The 14,944-nt window shown below is 37.9% G+C and overlaps 1 protein-coding gene across 2 annotated transcripts in view; it reads left to right on the forward strand.

Moving 5' to 3' along the window:
* Positions 1-14,944, forward strand: part of LOC137388395 (leupaxin-like) — a 62,581-nt gene that overhangs the window by 18,539 nt on the left and 29,098 nt on the right. For both annotated transcript variants that reach the window (XM_068074900.1, XM_068074953.1), the window contains exons 7-10: positions 2,626-2,716; positions 4,838-5,044; positions 5,932-6,105; positions 6,380-6,495. In XM_068074900.1, coding sequence (XP_067931001.1) covers positions 2,626-2,716; positions 4,838-5,044; positions 5,932-6,105; positions 6,380-6,495 — 588 coding nt within the window. The remainder of the gene's footprint in view (positions 1-2,625; positions 2,717-4,837; positions 5,045-5,931; positions 6,106-6,379; positions 6,496-14,944) is intronic.

Consider the following 14,944-nt stretch of genomic DNA (forward strand, 5'->3'; position numbering starts at 1 on the left):
GAGCCATTGTTTGACATGGTGAGACAGACATTGGTTGGTGTTTTTCCATGGTTTTTTTTTACGTCATCACCCTGCTTGCACATGCGCTCGTTCACGAAAAAGCAGCCATCTTTGTAGAAAACGATCGTCATTTTCTTGATTATTAGTATTTTTCCGTGTTGTTTTGATACTACAATAAAAAATTTGCAAACAAAAGCATTGTTTGCAATATTTAATTGCAGAGACTTCGTGTTTTTATCGATAAAAGTTGTCTATAAAGATGGCGGACAACGATAGAATGACGTCACGAAAAAACGAAGGATAATATTTCTCGAGAGCTCTACCACAGAAATGTTCAATGGTATAGGCTCGCAAATTATGGCGTCACAATTTTCATATTCGGTGTTGTGTGCTCTTCAGAGCTGTGCTCAAGTACTTTTTTTCAGTTCAAGTAGAGTAAGCGAGTACTCAAAACAAAATCGAGTACAAGTACAAGTATACACATGTTTCTGCCTTCCGAGTACAAGTAGAGCATCACAACTTGATTCCGAGTACAAGTAGAGCATCACAACTTGATTCCGAGTACAAGTAGAGTATCACAACTTGGTTCCGAGTACAAGTAGAGTATCACAACTTGGTTCCGAGTACAAGTAGAGTTATCTCTCAAATTTCAAGTTCAAGTAGAGTTTTCCTTCTGAATTTCAAGTACAAGTATAGAGTACATTAATCAAATATCAAGTACTCTTTATTAAATTAAAGTAAAACGAACAAACAAGTAAAACAGCCAAATTAACCAGTACAGGTAGGCCTATATAATATGAACAAACAATTGCCACTCAATTAATCAATAATATATAGCAAGTGTGGATGTGCCATCAGCCTGCTGCTGCTCGGTCTGTTGAATTATGAGTCTGTTTTTGTAAAACAAGAACAGAAACTCATAGCTGTGGTAGAGAAAAGGGCTGCTAAACCACACATAATGAAGGAAAAAGCAAATGCGACATCTAACCTTATAGTCAGTATATCCAAATTGTATTATTGTAGGGGAAGACTTGGTATTCCTATCTGTTACTGGCTCTATTACTGTCACTGGTCCTGCCTCTGCCATTGTTAAAATAAATCTCTCCTCACATTTTATTTTTCTGAATTCTCACAGACACTTAATTATCATACCATGTTACTTGCACAACATTTCAGTAGTCTATGTGACCTTGGATTGACATTTCAATAAGAAAAAGCCTTTGTTCCAAAATACATTACACGCGTACAGAATACAAACAGAGAAATTGTGGTGCTGAACAAAGCAGGTAGTACACAATACAAATTGGATCACAGTCTAGGTAAAGTAAAGAGAAATATTACCTATATATCAACAGGGAGTTGACAACTCCCTGGTGCATGTAAGAGTAGAGTATATTTGATGTAGAGTAAAGTAGAGTAGAGTATTTAAGTTTGCAAGTAGATTCCGAGTACTTTCTTCCCAAGGGAGTACAAGTAGAGTGTATTTATTCCATATTATGGCCCCTTCGAGTAGAGTAGAGAGTAGTTGAAATCGGTACTCGAGTAGTACTTGTACTCGAATTTGTACTCAAGTAGCACAGCTCTGGTGCTCTTACTGCTTATTTATCAACTACGATAATGACATTAGTGGCAGACGAAGGTAGGACAACTCCAGAGAACCAATGAAGATGACAAAGGAATCAGTGTCATAAGATCTCCATGTACAGATTATTCCTATAATAGGTAGCTCAGATTCCAAGCATCATACTATGTTTTCCCGATGATATTATGCGCTAGCCCTCACTTGTTATAGTGATGTTGAGGGGCACAACTGATGCTAATTAATTTCAAGCATAGCCGATCTTGTGAGAGTGCAATTTACATATAGTCCTAGGGCCACGCCACTGCAGGTCACAGTTTAATCGATATGATTTCATTACCTTTATCAACCACAGTATATTTATTGAAGCATAATCATATTTAGAAAGCAACATGGAAAGCGATACAAGTTTTTCAAATAATAATACTACTACTACTACTGCATTTCTGTATGGGACAAACAATGCCATCATATAAAATGATGTGATAATAATTACTATAAATGTTTAAAATGAACGAAAGGATGAAAAAAGCAAACTCTAACAATCACCCGAAATCTATTAACCCAGAACATGTGTTTGTATTGGTTGGGCGTTAGCACGATCCCCGGGCATTGTTGATTATCTAGAATCCTAGTTTATTATTAGCGCTCTCCGGGTTCAAGAGCACCGATTGTCACAAAAAAGCACAGCCTGAATGGCAGCGAAAGGGATCGATGACTTAAGGCTAAATGCTAGTTATGACATCACATTGTGGGAACCACAACCAAGTGTTTTTTTATTGCAGGACATACTTTTGACACCCCGTTTTTCATAGTTCTATTATTCTTTGTGTATTGAATATAGGCTCATTCGAAAGCCAAGACTGAAGTACTGAAATATATGATAAAAGTGCTGATATAATTGATGTGGTTTAACCTTTCTTTGTTAAGAAAGCTTGGAGTTTATTTCTTGTTGCTAGTCAAGAGTCTTTCTGTGTGTTTACCCATTCTGATTGTAACATGCGAATTTATGCAGATAGAACAGATTTATGCGACTTTACTTATAGAGATGGCTCTGTCAGCTTTCTGGAAACCGGTCATACCTCAACTGCCACTCGGGAGCTCGAGGATTTGATGGACTCTCTCTCCCAGTTCAAGGTTAGCTCCCACTTGTTGAATGTTGTCATTAGACTTTGACGAGTTACGAATGTTGCGAGAATGTGAGCGGCTGTCTGTAACCACTCCTGTGCGTCGAGTTAGAGCTGTTCGTAATCTCTGTGAAAGTCGGAGCTGTTAGCAATATTTGTTGAGGTTGGAGCTGTTGGTAATCTCTGTGAAGGTTGGAGCTGTTGGTAATCTCTGTGAAGGTTGGAGCTGCTGGTAATCTTTGTGAAGGTTGAAGCTGTTGGTAATCTCTGTAGAAGTTGGAGCTGCTGGCAATCTCTGTGAAGGTTTGAGCTTTTATTAACCTCCATGAAATTTAGAACTGCTGGTAATCTCTGTCAAGGTTGGAGCTGTTGGTAATCTCTGTGAAGGTTGGAGCTGTTGGTAATCTCTGTGAAGTTTGGAGCTGCTGGCAATCTCTGTGAAGGCTGAAGCTGTTGGCAATTTCTGTGAAGGTTGGAGCTGTTGGTAATCTTTGGGAAGGTTGGAGCCGTTGGTAATCTCTGTGAAGTTTGGAGCTGTTGGTAATCTTTGGGAAGGTTGGAGCTGTTGGTAATCTCTGTGAAGGTTAGAGCTGTTGGCAATCTCTGTGAAGGTTGGAGCTGTTGGCAATCTTTGTGAAGGTTGGAGCTGTTGGTAATCTCTGTGAAGTTTGGAGCTGTTAGTAACCTCTGCGAAGGTTGGAGCTGCTGGCAATCTTTGTGAAAGTTGGAGCTGTTGGCAATCTTTGTGAAGGTTGGAGCTGTTGGTAATCTCTGTGAAGTTTCGAGCTGTTGGCAATCTTTGTGAAAGTTGGAGCTGCTGGTAATCTTTGGGAAGGTTGGAGCCGTTGGTAATCTCTGTGAAGTTTGGAGCTGTTGGTAATCTCTGTGAAGGTTGGAGCTGTTAGTAACCTCTGTGAAGGTTGGAGCTGTTGGCAATCTCTGTGAAGGTTGGAGCTGTTGGCAATCTCTGTGAAGGTTGGAGCTGTTTGCAATCTTTGTGAAGGTTGGAGCTGTTGGTAATCTTTGGGAAGGTTGGAGCCGTTGGTAATCTCTGTGAAGTTTGGAGCTGTTGGTAATCTCTGTGAAGGTTGGAGCTGTTAGTAACCTCTGTGAAGGTTGGAGCTGTTGGCAATCTCTGTGAAGGTTGGAGCTGTTGGTAATCTCTGTGAAGTTTGGAGCTGTTGGCAATCTTTGTGAAAGTTGGAGCTGCTGGTAATCTTTGGGAAGGTTGGAGCCGTTGGTAATCTCTGTGAAGTTTGGAGCTGTTGGTAATCTCTGTGAAGGTTGGAGCTGTTAGTAACCTCTGTGAAGGTTGGAGCTGTTGGCAATCTCTGTGAAGGTTGGAGCTGCTGGCAATCTCTGTTAAGGTTGGAGCTGTTGGTAATCTCTGTGAAGGTTGGAGCTGTTGGTAATCTCTGTGAAGGTTGGAGCTGCTGGTAATCTTTGGGAAGGTTGGAACTGTTGGGAATCTCTGTGAAGTTTGGAGCTGTTGGTAATCTCTGTGAAGGTTGGAGCTGCTGGCAATCTTTGGGAAGGTTGGAGCTGTTGGTAATCTCTGTGAAGTTTGGAGCTGTTGGTAATCTCTGTGAAGTTTGGAGCAGTTGGTAATCTCTGTGAAGGTTGGAGCTGCTGGCAATCTTTGGGAAGGTTGGAGCTGTTGGTAATCTCTGTGAAGTTTGGAGCTGTTGGCAATCTCTGTGAATGTTGGAGCTGTTGGCAATCTCTGTGAAGGTTGGAGCTGTTGGCAATCTCTGTGAAGGTTAGAGCTGTTGGCAATCTCTGTGAAGGTTGGAGCTGTTGGTAATCTCTGTGAAGGTTGGAGCTGTTGGTAATCTCTGTGAAGGTTGGAGCTGTTGGTAATCTCTGTGAAGGTTGGAGCTGCTGGCAATCTTTGTGAAGGTTGGAGCTGTTGGTAATCTTTGTGAAGTTTAGAGCTCTTGGCAATCTCTGTGAAAGTCAGGAGATGAAAGGGCTTGTGAGCTAGATTTTTACTTATGCAGTTTTAGAATTCTAAAAATAGTTTGAAAGACTGAGAATAAAAGAGTTTAAAGGTCATCTCATAATCTTTGATGGCCTAAGTTGCAAATCTGATCAATTGAACAAAGGCTATTTCATACCAGTATCGTTACAGGTTGATGTACCTCCAGCTTTGGAGGACGACCCAGCCTATGCCAAGGTGGACAAGTCGGTCTCTAATCCTAGCACCCCTATAAGTCCTAGCAAGCCTTCCGAGTTGGAAAATATGCTAGGCAATCTGGAGTCTGACATGAGAGGCCATGGAGTGTCCGTTTCTACTAAGGGTCTTTGTGGGGCTTGTGCTAAGCCTGTGGTCGGTCAGGTGAGTTGTCAGATGACTGAAGAATGACGACATAGAAGAGGTTGTTGTTCACAGAGTCGAGCACTGATGTTTGCCATCACATCATCTAGCAGGATGGAAGTAAGGATTGTGCTATAGCGGGCAGCTAGATAAGTTTTAAGGCTCTAAGACTGGGCTTTCATTAATATTTGCTCATGATAGAAAACATTGAATGAAATGCAAGCTTCAAAGTTTCTTTTAAATTCCTTACATCTGTTGTTGGCAGTGGTGTATGATGAGCAAGCATGGAGAACTATTTGTACCCATAAACCAGTGGCAGTTAGCATAGCCGTCAACTAAGAACCATTGAGGAAGCTCATCAGTCACATTTCCAATTATACATGCATAGAAACTTTGTCAACCAAGCATGCCTCTATGGCTCTCACATGCCTCTATTGGCTCTCACATACCATCCTTTACACGCATTGCCAATCAACTAATGTAATTGTTTTACGATGAGGAGAACTTTCAACTAGAATCTGAGTAGCATTCATCTACATACATACATGTACAACTTGGAGTTTTCTTCCCTTTTTACTGCCATTTGTATTTTGCCAATAGTTTGCTAACTCACTCATCGTTGTAATACTCGGTGAATATCTATATGTATCAATTTTATATGATGTGCATTGCATAGACTCTTTGGCGTAAACAAAGCATATAGGGGGCGCATTATTAGCAACACAGTGTTCTACTTGAGATAAAGCGGTGTACAGGTCAGAAGGCCAGAAGATAACAGTGTAATGTAATCTGCCATATACCGGTCTTATTAGGTTTCAGCTCTTCAAGATGCTGCTCAATAGCAAATAGGTTGAGAAATATCTATACTGAGTATTAAAGTGGTGTAACTGCATTATATGTTGTGATAGGTTATCACGGCCCTTGCACGTATTTGGCACCCTGCCCACTTCTGCTGCACTAACTGCAGGCTAGAGCTGGGTACGAAAAGCTTCTTTGAGAGGGATGATAATCCATACTGCGAGCAATGCTATCATAAACTGTTTGCGCCGCTCTGCGGCCGCTGCAATAAACACATCCTGGATGTAAGTGTTGTTCTTTTCTTTTATCGATTGACTTCTTCAACACTCTGTGTATTGTATCTCCTCAACACTCGGTGTATTGTATCTCCTCAAAACTTTGTCTCTTATTTGTTCCAATAAGTATCCAATATTGTACATGCTCGTTTTTAAGTGCCTTTCATGAAGTATTCTTGCCCGGACTTTAGCCAATGAGTTGGGAACATTAATTATTGCAAAGCCAGAACTTCCTTCACAGAACGTTATGCCCGATGTTGTTAACCTACTGGATTGTCTGTAGAAATGTGTAACGGCAATGGACATGACGTGGCACATGGAGTGTTTTATCTGCAGTCACTGCGGAAGGATGCTCAACGATGAGGGATTTCATGAGAGGAATGGTCAGCCATATTGCAGGTAGCCTCAATGAGTGCCTTAGTATATCATGTTGCAGGTAGCCTCTATTTAGTGCCTTTGTATATCATACTGCAGGTAGCCTCTATTTAGTGCCCTTTGTATATCATATTGCAGGTAGCCTCTATTTAGTGCCCTTTGTATATCATATTGCAGGTAGCCTCTATTTAGTGTCTTTTTTATCATATTGCGGGTAGCCTCTATTTAGTACCCTTTGTATATCATATTGCAGGTAGCCTCTATTTAGTGTCTTTTTTATCATATTGCGGGTAGCCTCTATTTAGTGCCTTTGTATGTCATATTGCAGGTAGCCCCTATTTAGTGCCCTTTGTATATCATATTGCAGGTAGACTCTATTTAGTGCCTTTGTATATCATATTGCATGTAGCCTCTATTTAGTACCCTTTGTATATCATATTGCATGTAGCCTCTATTTAGTGCCCTTTGTATATCATATTGCAGGTAGCCTCTATTTAGTGCCTTTGTATATCATATTGCAGGTAGCCTCTATTTAGTGCCTTTGTATGTCATATTGCAGGTAGCCTCTATTTAGTGTCCTTTGTATATCATATTGCAGGTAGACTTTATTTAGTGCCCTTTGTATATCATATTGCAGGTAGCCTCTATTTAGTGCCCTTTGTATATCATACTGCAGGTAGCCCCTATTTAGTGCCCTTTGTATATCATATTGCAGGTAGACTCTATTTAGTGCCTTTGTATACCATATTGCAGGTAGTCTCTATTTAGTACCCTTTGTATATCATATTGCATGTAGTCTCTATTTAGTGCCCTTTGTATATCATATTGCAGGTAGACTCTATTTAGTGCCTTTGTATACCATATTGCAGGTAGTCTCTATTTAGTACCCTTTGTATATCATATTGCATGTAGCCTCTATTTAGTGCCTTTGTATACCATATTGCAGGTAGCCTCTATTTAGTGCCCTTTGTATATCATATTGCAGGTAGCCTCTATTTAGTGTCTTTTTTATCATATTGCGGGTAGCCTCTATTTAGTGCCTTTGTATGTCATATTGCAGGTAGCCCCTATTTAGTGCCCTTTGTATATCATATTGCAGGTAGTCTCTATTTAGTACCCTTTGTATATCATATTGCATGTAGCCTCTATTTAGTGTCTTTGTATACCATATTGCAGGTAGCCTCTATTTAGTGCCCTTTGTATATCATATTGCAGGTAGCCTCTATTTAGTGTCTTTTTTATCATATTGCGGGTAGCCTCTATTTAGTGCCTTTGTATGTCATATTGCAGGTAGCCCCTATTTAGTGCCCTTTGTATATCATATTGCAGGTAGTCTCTATTTAGTACCCTTTGTATATCATATTGCATGTAGACTCTATTTAGTGCCTTTGTATACCATATTGCAGGTAGTCTCTATTTAGTACCCTTTGTATATCATATTGCATGTAGCCTCTATTTAGTGCCCTTTGTATATCATATTGCAGGTAGACTCTATTTAGTACCCTTTGTATATCATATTGCAGGTAGCCTCTATTTAGTACCCTTTGTATATCATATTGCATGTAGCCTCTATTTAGTACCCTTTGTATATCATATTGCAGGTAGACTCTATTTAGTGCCCTTTGTATATCATATTGCAGGTAGACTCTATTTAGTGCCTTTGTATATCATACTGCATGTAGCCTCTATTTAGTGCCTTTGTATGTCATATTGCAGGTAGCCCCTATTTAGTGCCCTTTGTATATCATATTGCAGGTAGACTCTATTTAGTACCCTTTGTATATCATATTGCAGGTAGCCTCTATTTAGTGCCCTTTGTATATCATATTGCAGGTAGCCTCTATTTAGTGCCCTTTGTATATCATATTGCAGGTAGACTCTATTTAGTGCCCTTTGTATATCATATTGCAGGTAGCCTCTATTTAGTGCCCTTTGTATATCATATTGCATGTAGCCTCTATTTAGTGCCCTTTGTATATCATATTGCAGGTAGACTCTATTTAGTACCCTTTGTATATCATATTGCAGGTAGCCTCTATTTAGTGCCCTTTGTATATCATACTGCATGTAGCCTCTATTTAGTACCCTTTGTATATCATATTGCATGTAGCCTCTATTTAGTACCCTTTGTATATCATATTGCAGGTAGCCTCTATTTAGTGCCTTTGTATACCATATTGCAGGTAGTCTCTATTTAGTACCCTTTGTATATCATATTGCATGTAGTCTCTATTTAGTGCCCTTTGTATATCATATTGCAGGTAGCCTCTATTTAGTGCCTTTGTATACCATATTGCAGGTAGACTCTATTTAGTGCCCTTTGTATATCATATTGCAGGTAGTCTCTATTTAGTACCCTTTGTATATCATATTGCAGGTAGCCTCTATTTAGTGCCCTTTGTATATCATATTGCAGGTAGCCTCTATTTAGTGCCTTTGTATACCATATTGCAGGTAGTCTCTATTTAGTACCCTTTGTATATCATATTGCATGTAGTCTCTATTTAGTGCCCTTTGTATATCATATTGCAGGTAGACTCTATTTAGTGCCTTTGTATACCATATTGCAGGTAGTCTCTATTTAGTACCCTTTGTATATCATATTGCATGTACACTCTATTTAGTGCCCTTTGTATATCATACTGCAGATAGACTCTATTTAGTACCCTTTGTATATCATATTGCAGGTAGTCTCTATTTAGTGCCCTTTGTATATCATATTGCAGGTTGACTCTATTTAGTGTCTTTGTATATCATATTGCAGGTAGACTCTATTTAGTGCCTTTGTATATCATATTGCAGGTAGACTCTATTTAGTACCCTTTGTATACCATATTGCATGTAGCCTCTATTTAGTGCCCTTTGTATATCATATTGCAGGTAGACTCTATTTAGTGCCTTTGTATACCATATTGCAGGTAGACTCTATTTAGTACCCTTTGTATACCATATTGCATGTAGCCTCTATTTAGTACCCTTTGTATATCATACTGCATGTAGCCTCTATTTAGTACCCTTTGTATATCATATTGCAGTTAGTCTCTATTTAGTGCCCTTTGTATATCATATTGCAGGTAGCCTCTATTTAGTGCCTTTGTATATCATATTGCAGGTAGACTCTATTTAGTACCCTTTGTATATCATACTGCAGGTAGTCTCTATTTAGTGCCCTTTGTATATCATATTGCAGGTAGACTCTATTTAGTGCCTTTGTATATCATATTGCAGGTAGACTCTATTTAGTACCCTTTGTATATCATATTGCAGGTAGTCTCTATTTAGTACCCTTTGTATATCATATTGCAGGTTGACTCTATTTAGTGTCTTTGTATATCATATTGCAGTTAGTCTCTATTTAGTGTCTTTGTATATCATATTGCATGTAGCCTCTATTTAGTGCCTTTGTATATCATATTGCAGGTAGACTCTATTTAGTACCCTTTGTATATCATATTGCAGGTAGACTCTATTTAGTGCCTTTGTATATCATATTGCAGGTAGACTCTATTTAGTACCCTTTGTATACCATATTGCAGGTAGACTCTATTTAGTGCCCTTTGTATATCATACTGCAGATAGACTCTATTTAGTACCCTTTGTATATCATATTGCATGTAGCCTCTATTTAGTACCCTTTGTATATCATATTGCAGGTAGACTCTATTTAGTACCCTTTGTATATCATATTGCAGGTAGCCTCTATTTAGTGCCCTTTGTATATCATATTGCAGGTAGACTCTATTTAGTGCCTTTGTATACCATATTGCATGTAGCCTCTATTTAGTACCCTTTGTATATCATATTGCAGGTAGACTCTATTTAGTGCCCTTTGTATACCATATTGCATGTAGCCTCTATTTAGTGCCCTTTGTATATCATATTGCAGGTAGACTCTATTTAGTGCCCTTTGTATATCATACTGCAGATAGACTCTATTTAGTACCCTTTGTATATCATATTGCATGTAGCCTCTATTTAGTACCCTTTGTATATCATATTGCAGGTAGACTCTATTTAGTACCCTTTGTATATCATATTGCAGGTAGACTCTATTTAGTGCCCTTTGTATATCATACTGCAGATAGACTCTATTTAGTACCCTTTGTATATCATACTGCAGATAGCCTCTATTTAGTGTCCTTTGTATATCATATTGCAGGTAGCCTCTATTTAGTGCCCTTTGTATATCATATTGCAGGTAGACTCTATTTAGTGCCTTTGCATATTGCATGTAGCCTCTATTTAGTACCCTTTGTATATCATATTGCAGGTAGACTCTATTTAGTGCCCTTTGTATATCATATTGCATGTAGCCTCTATTTAGTGCCCTTTGTATATCATATTGCAGGTAGACTCTATTTAGTGCCCTTTGTATATCATACTGCAGATAGACTCTATTTAGTACCCTTTGTATATCATATTGCATGTAGCCTCTATTTAGTACCCTTTGTATATCATATTGCAGGTAGACTCTATTTAGTACCCTTTGTATATCATATTGCAGGTAGACTCTATTTAGTGCCCTTTGTATATCATACTGCAGATAGACTCTATTTAGTACCCTTTGTATATCATATTGCAGGTAGCCTCTATTTAGTACCCTTTGTATATCATATTGCATGTAGACTCTATTTAGTGCCTTTGTATATCATATTGCAGGTAGACTCTATTTAGTACCCTTTGTATATCATATTGCAGTTAGCCTCTATTTAGTGCCATTTGTATATCATGTTGCAGGTAGCCTCTATTTAGTGTCCTTTGTATATCATATTGCATGTAGCCTCTATTTAGTGCCCTTTGTATATCATATTGCAGGTAGCCTCTATTTAGTACCCTTTGTATATCATATTGCAGGTAGCCTCTATTTAGTACCCTTTGTATATCATATTGCAGGTAGACTCTATTTAGTACCCTTTGTATATCATATTGCAGGTAGACTCTATTTAGTGCCCTTTGTATATCATATTGCAGGTAGACTCTATTTAGTGCCCTTTGTATATCATATTGCATGTAGCCTCTATTTAGTGCCCTTTGTATATCATATTGCAGGTAGACTCTATTTAGTACCCTTTGTATATCATATTGCAGTTAGTCTCTATTTAGTACCCTTTGTATATCATATTGCAGTTAGCCTCTATTTAGTACCCTTTGTATATCATATTGCAGGTAGACTCTATTTAGTGCCCTTTGTATATCATATTGCAGGTAGACTCTATTTAGTACCCTTTGTATATCATATTGCAGGTAGACTCTATTTAGTGCCCTTTGTATATCATATTGCAGGTAGACTCTATTTAGTGCCCTTTGTATATCATACTGCAGGTAGCCTCTATTTAGTGTCTTTGTATATCATATTGCATGTAGCCTCTATTTAGTGCCTTTGTATACCATATTGCAGGTAGACTCTATTTAGTGCCCTTTGTATATCATACTGCAGATAGACTCTATTTAGTACCCTTTGTATATCATATTGCATGTAGCCTCTATTTAGTACCCTTTGTATATCATATTGCAGGTAGACTCTATTTAGTACCCTTTGTATATCATATTGCAGGTAGACTATTTAGTGCCCTTTGTATATCATACTGCAGATAGACTCTATTTAGTACCCTTTGTATATCATATTGCAGGTAGCCTCTATTTAGTACCCTTTGTATATCATATTGCAGGTAGACTCTATTTAGTGCCTTTGTATATCATATTGCAGGTAGCCTCTATTTAGTACCCTTTGTATATCATATTGCAGATAGACTCTATTTAGTGCCCTTTGTATATCATACTGCAGATAGCCTCTATTTAGTGTCCTTTGTATATCATATTGCAGGTAGCCTCTATTTAGTGCCCTTTGTATATCATATTGCAGGTAGACTCTATTTAGTGCCTTTGTATACCATATTGCATGTAGCCTCTATTTAGTACCCTTTGTATATCATATTGCAGGTAGACTCTATTTAGTGCCCTTTGTATATCATATTGCATGTAGCCTCTATTTAGTACCCTTTGTATATCATATTGCATGTAGCCTCTATTTAGTACCCTTTGTATATCATATTGCAGGTAGACTCTATTTAGTGCCCTTTGTATATCATACTGCAGATAGACTCTATTTAGTGCCCTTTGTATATCATATTGCAGGTAGACTCTATTTAGTGCCCTTTGTATATCATATTGCAGGTAGACTCTATTTAGTGCCCTTTGTATATCATATTGCATGTAGCCTCTATTTAGTACCCTTTGTATATCATATTGCATGTAGCCTCTATTTAGTACCCTTTGTATATCATATTGCAGGTAGTCTCTATTTAGTGCCCTTTGTATATCATATTGCAGGTAGACTCTATTTAGTACCCTTTGTATATCATATTGCAGGTAGTCTCTATTTAGTGCCCTTTGTATATCATATTGCAGGTAGCCTCTATTTAGTGCCCTTTGTATATCATATTGCAGGTAGACTCTATTTAGTGCCTTTGTATATCATATTGCAGTTAGTCTCTATTTAGTGTCTTTGTATATCATATTGCAGGTAGCCTCTATTTAGTGCCCTTTGTATATCATATTGCAGGTAGACTCTATTTAGTGCCTTTGTATATCATATTGCAGGTAGACTCTATTTAGTACCCTTTGTATATCATATTGCAGGTAGACTCTATTTAGTACCCTTTGTATATCATATTGCAGTTAGCCTCTATTTAGTGCCATTTGTATATCATGTTGCAGGTAGCCTCTATTTAGTGCCCTTTGTATATCATACTGCAGGTAGTCTCTATTTAGTACCCTTTGTATATCATATTGCAGGTAGCCTCTATTTAGTACCCTTTGTATATCATATTGCATGTAGACTCTATTTAGTGCCTTTGTATATCATACTGCAGGTAGTCTCTATTTAGTACCCTTTGTATATCATATTGCAGGTAGCCTCTATTTAGTACCCTTTGTATATCATATTGCATGTAGACTCTATTTAGTGCCTTTGTATATCATATTGCAGGTAGCCTCTATTTAGTGCCCTTTGTATATCATATTGCAGGTAGCCTCTATTTAGTGCCCTTTGTATATCATATTGCATGTAGACTCTATTTAGTACCCTTTGTATATCATATTGCAGGTAGCCTCTATTTAGTACCCTTTGTATATCATATTGCATGTAGACTCTATTTAGTGCCTTTGTATATCATATTGCAGGTAGACTCTATTTAGTACCCTTTGTATATCATATTGCAGTTAGCCTCTATTTAGTGCCATTTGTATATCATGTTGCAGGTAGCCTCTATTTAGTGTCCTTTGTATATCATATTGCGGGTAGACTCTATTTAGTGCCCTTTGTATATCATATTGCAGGTAGTCTCTATTTAGTGCCCTTTGTATATCATACTGCAGGTAGCCTCTATTTAGTGTCCTTTGTATATCATATTGCAGGTAGCCTCTATTTAGTGCCCTTTGTATATCATATTGCAGGTAGACTCTATTTAGTGCCTTTGTATATCATATTGCAGGTAGACTCTATTTAGTGCCCTTTGTATATCATATTGCAGGTAGCCTCTATTTAGTGTCCTTTGTATATCATATTGCAGGTAGCCTCTATTTAGTGCCCTTTGTATATCATATTGCAGGTAGACTCTATTTAGTGCCTTTGTATATCATATTGCAGGTAGACTCTATTTAGTACCCTTTGTATATCATATTGCAGTTAGCCTCTATTTAGTGCCATTTGTATATCATGTTGCAGGTAGCCTCTATTTAGTGCCCTTTGTATATCATATTGCAGTTAGCCTCTATTTAGTACCCTTTGTATATCATATTGCAGGTAGCCTCTATTTAGTGCCCTTTGTATATCATACTGCAGGTAGCCTCTATTTAGTGTCCTTTGTATATCATATTGCAGGTAGCCTCTATTTAGTGCCCTTTGTATATCATATTGCAGGTAGACTCTATTTAGTGCCCTTTGTATATCATATTGCAGGTAGCCTCTATTTAGTGTCCTTTGTATATCATATTGCAGGTAGCCTCTATTTAGTGCCCTTTGTATATCATATTGCAGGTAGACTCTATTTAGTGCCTTTGTATATCATATTGCAGGTAGACTCTATTTAGTACCCTTTGTATATCATATTGCAGTTAGCCTCTATTTAGTGCCATTTGTATATCATGTTGCAGGTAGCCTCTATTTAGTGCCCTTTGTATATCATATTGCAGGTAGACTCTATTTAGTGCCTTTGTATATCATATTGCAGGTAGACTCTATTTAGTACCCTTTGTATATCATATTGCAGTTAGCCTCTATTTAGTGCCATTTGTATATCATGTTGCAGGTAGCCTCTATTTAGTACCCTTTGTATATCATATTGCAGTTAGCCTCTATTTAGTACCCTTTGTATATCATATTGCAGGTAGCCTCTATTTAGTGCCCTTTGTATATCATATTGCAGGTAGACTCTATTTAGTGCCCTTTGTATACCATATTGCAGTTAGCCTC

The sequence above is a fragment of the Watersipora subatra genome, chromosome 1, assembly GCF_963576615.1.
Source record: "Watersipora subatra chromosome 1, tzWatSuba1.1, whole genome shotgun sequence".
Taxonomy (NCBI): domain Eukaryota; kingdom Metazoa; phylum Bryozoa; class Gymnolaemata; order Cheilostomatida; family Watersiporidae; genus Watersipora; species Watersipora subatra.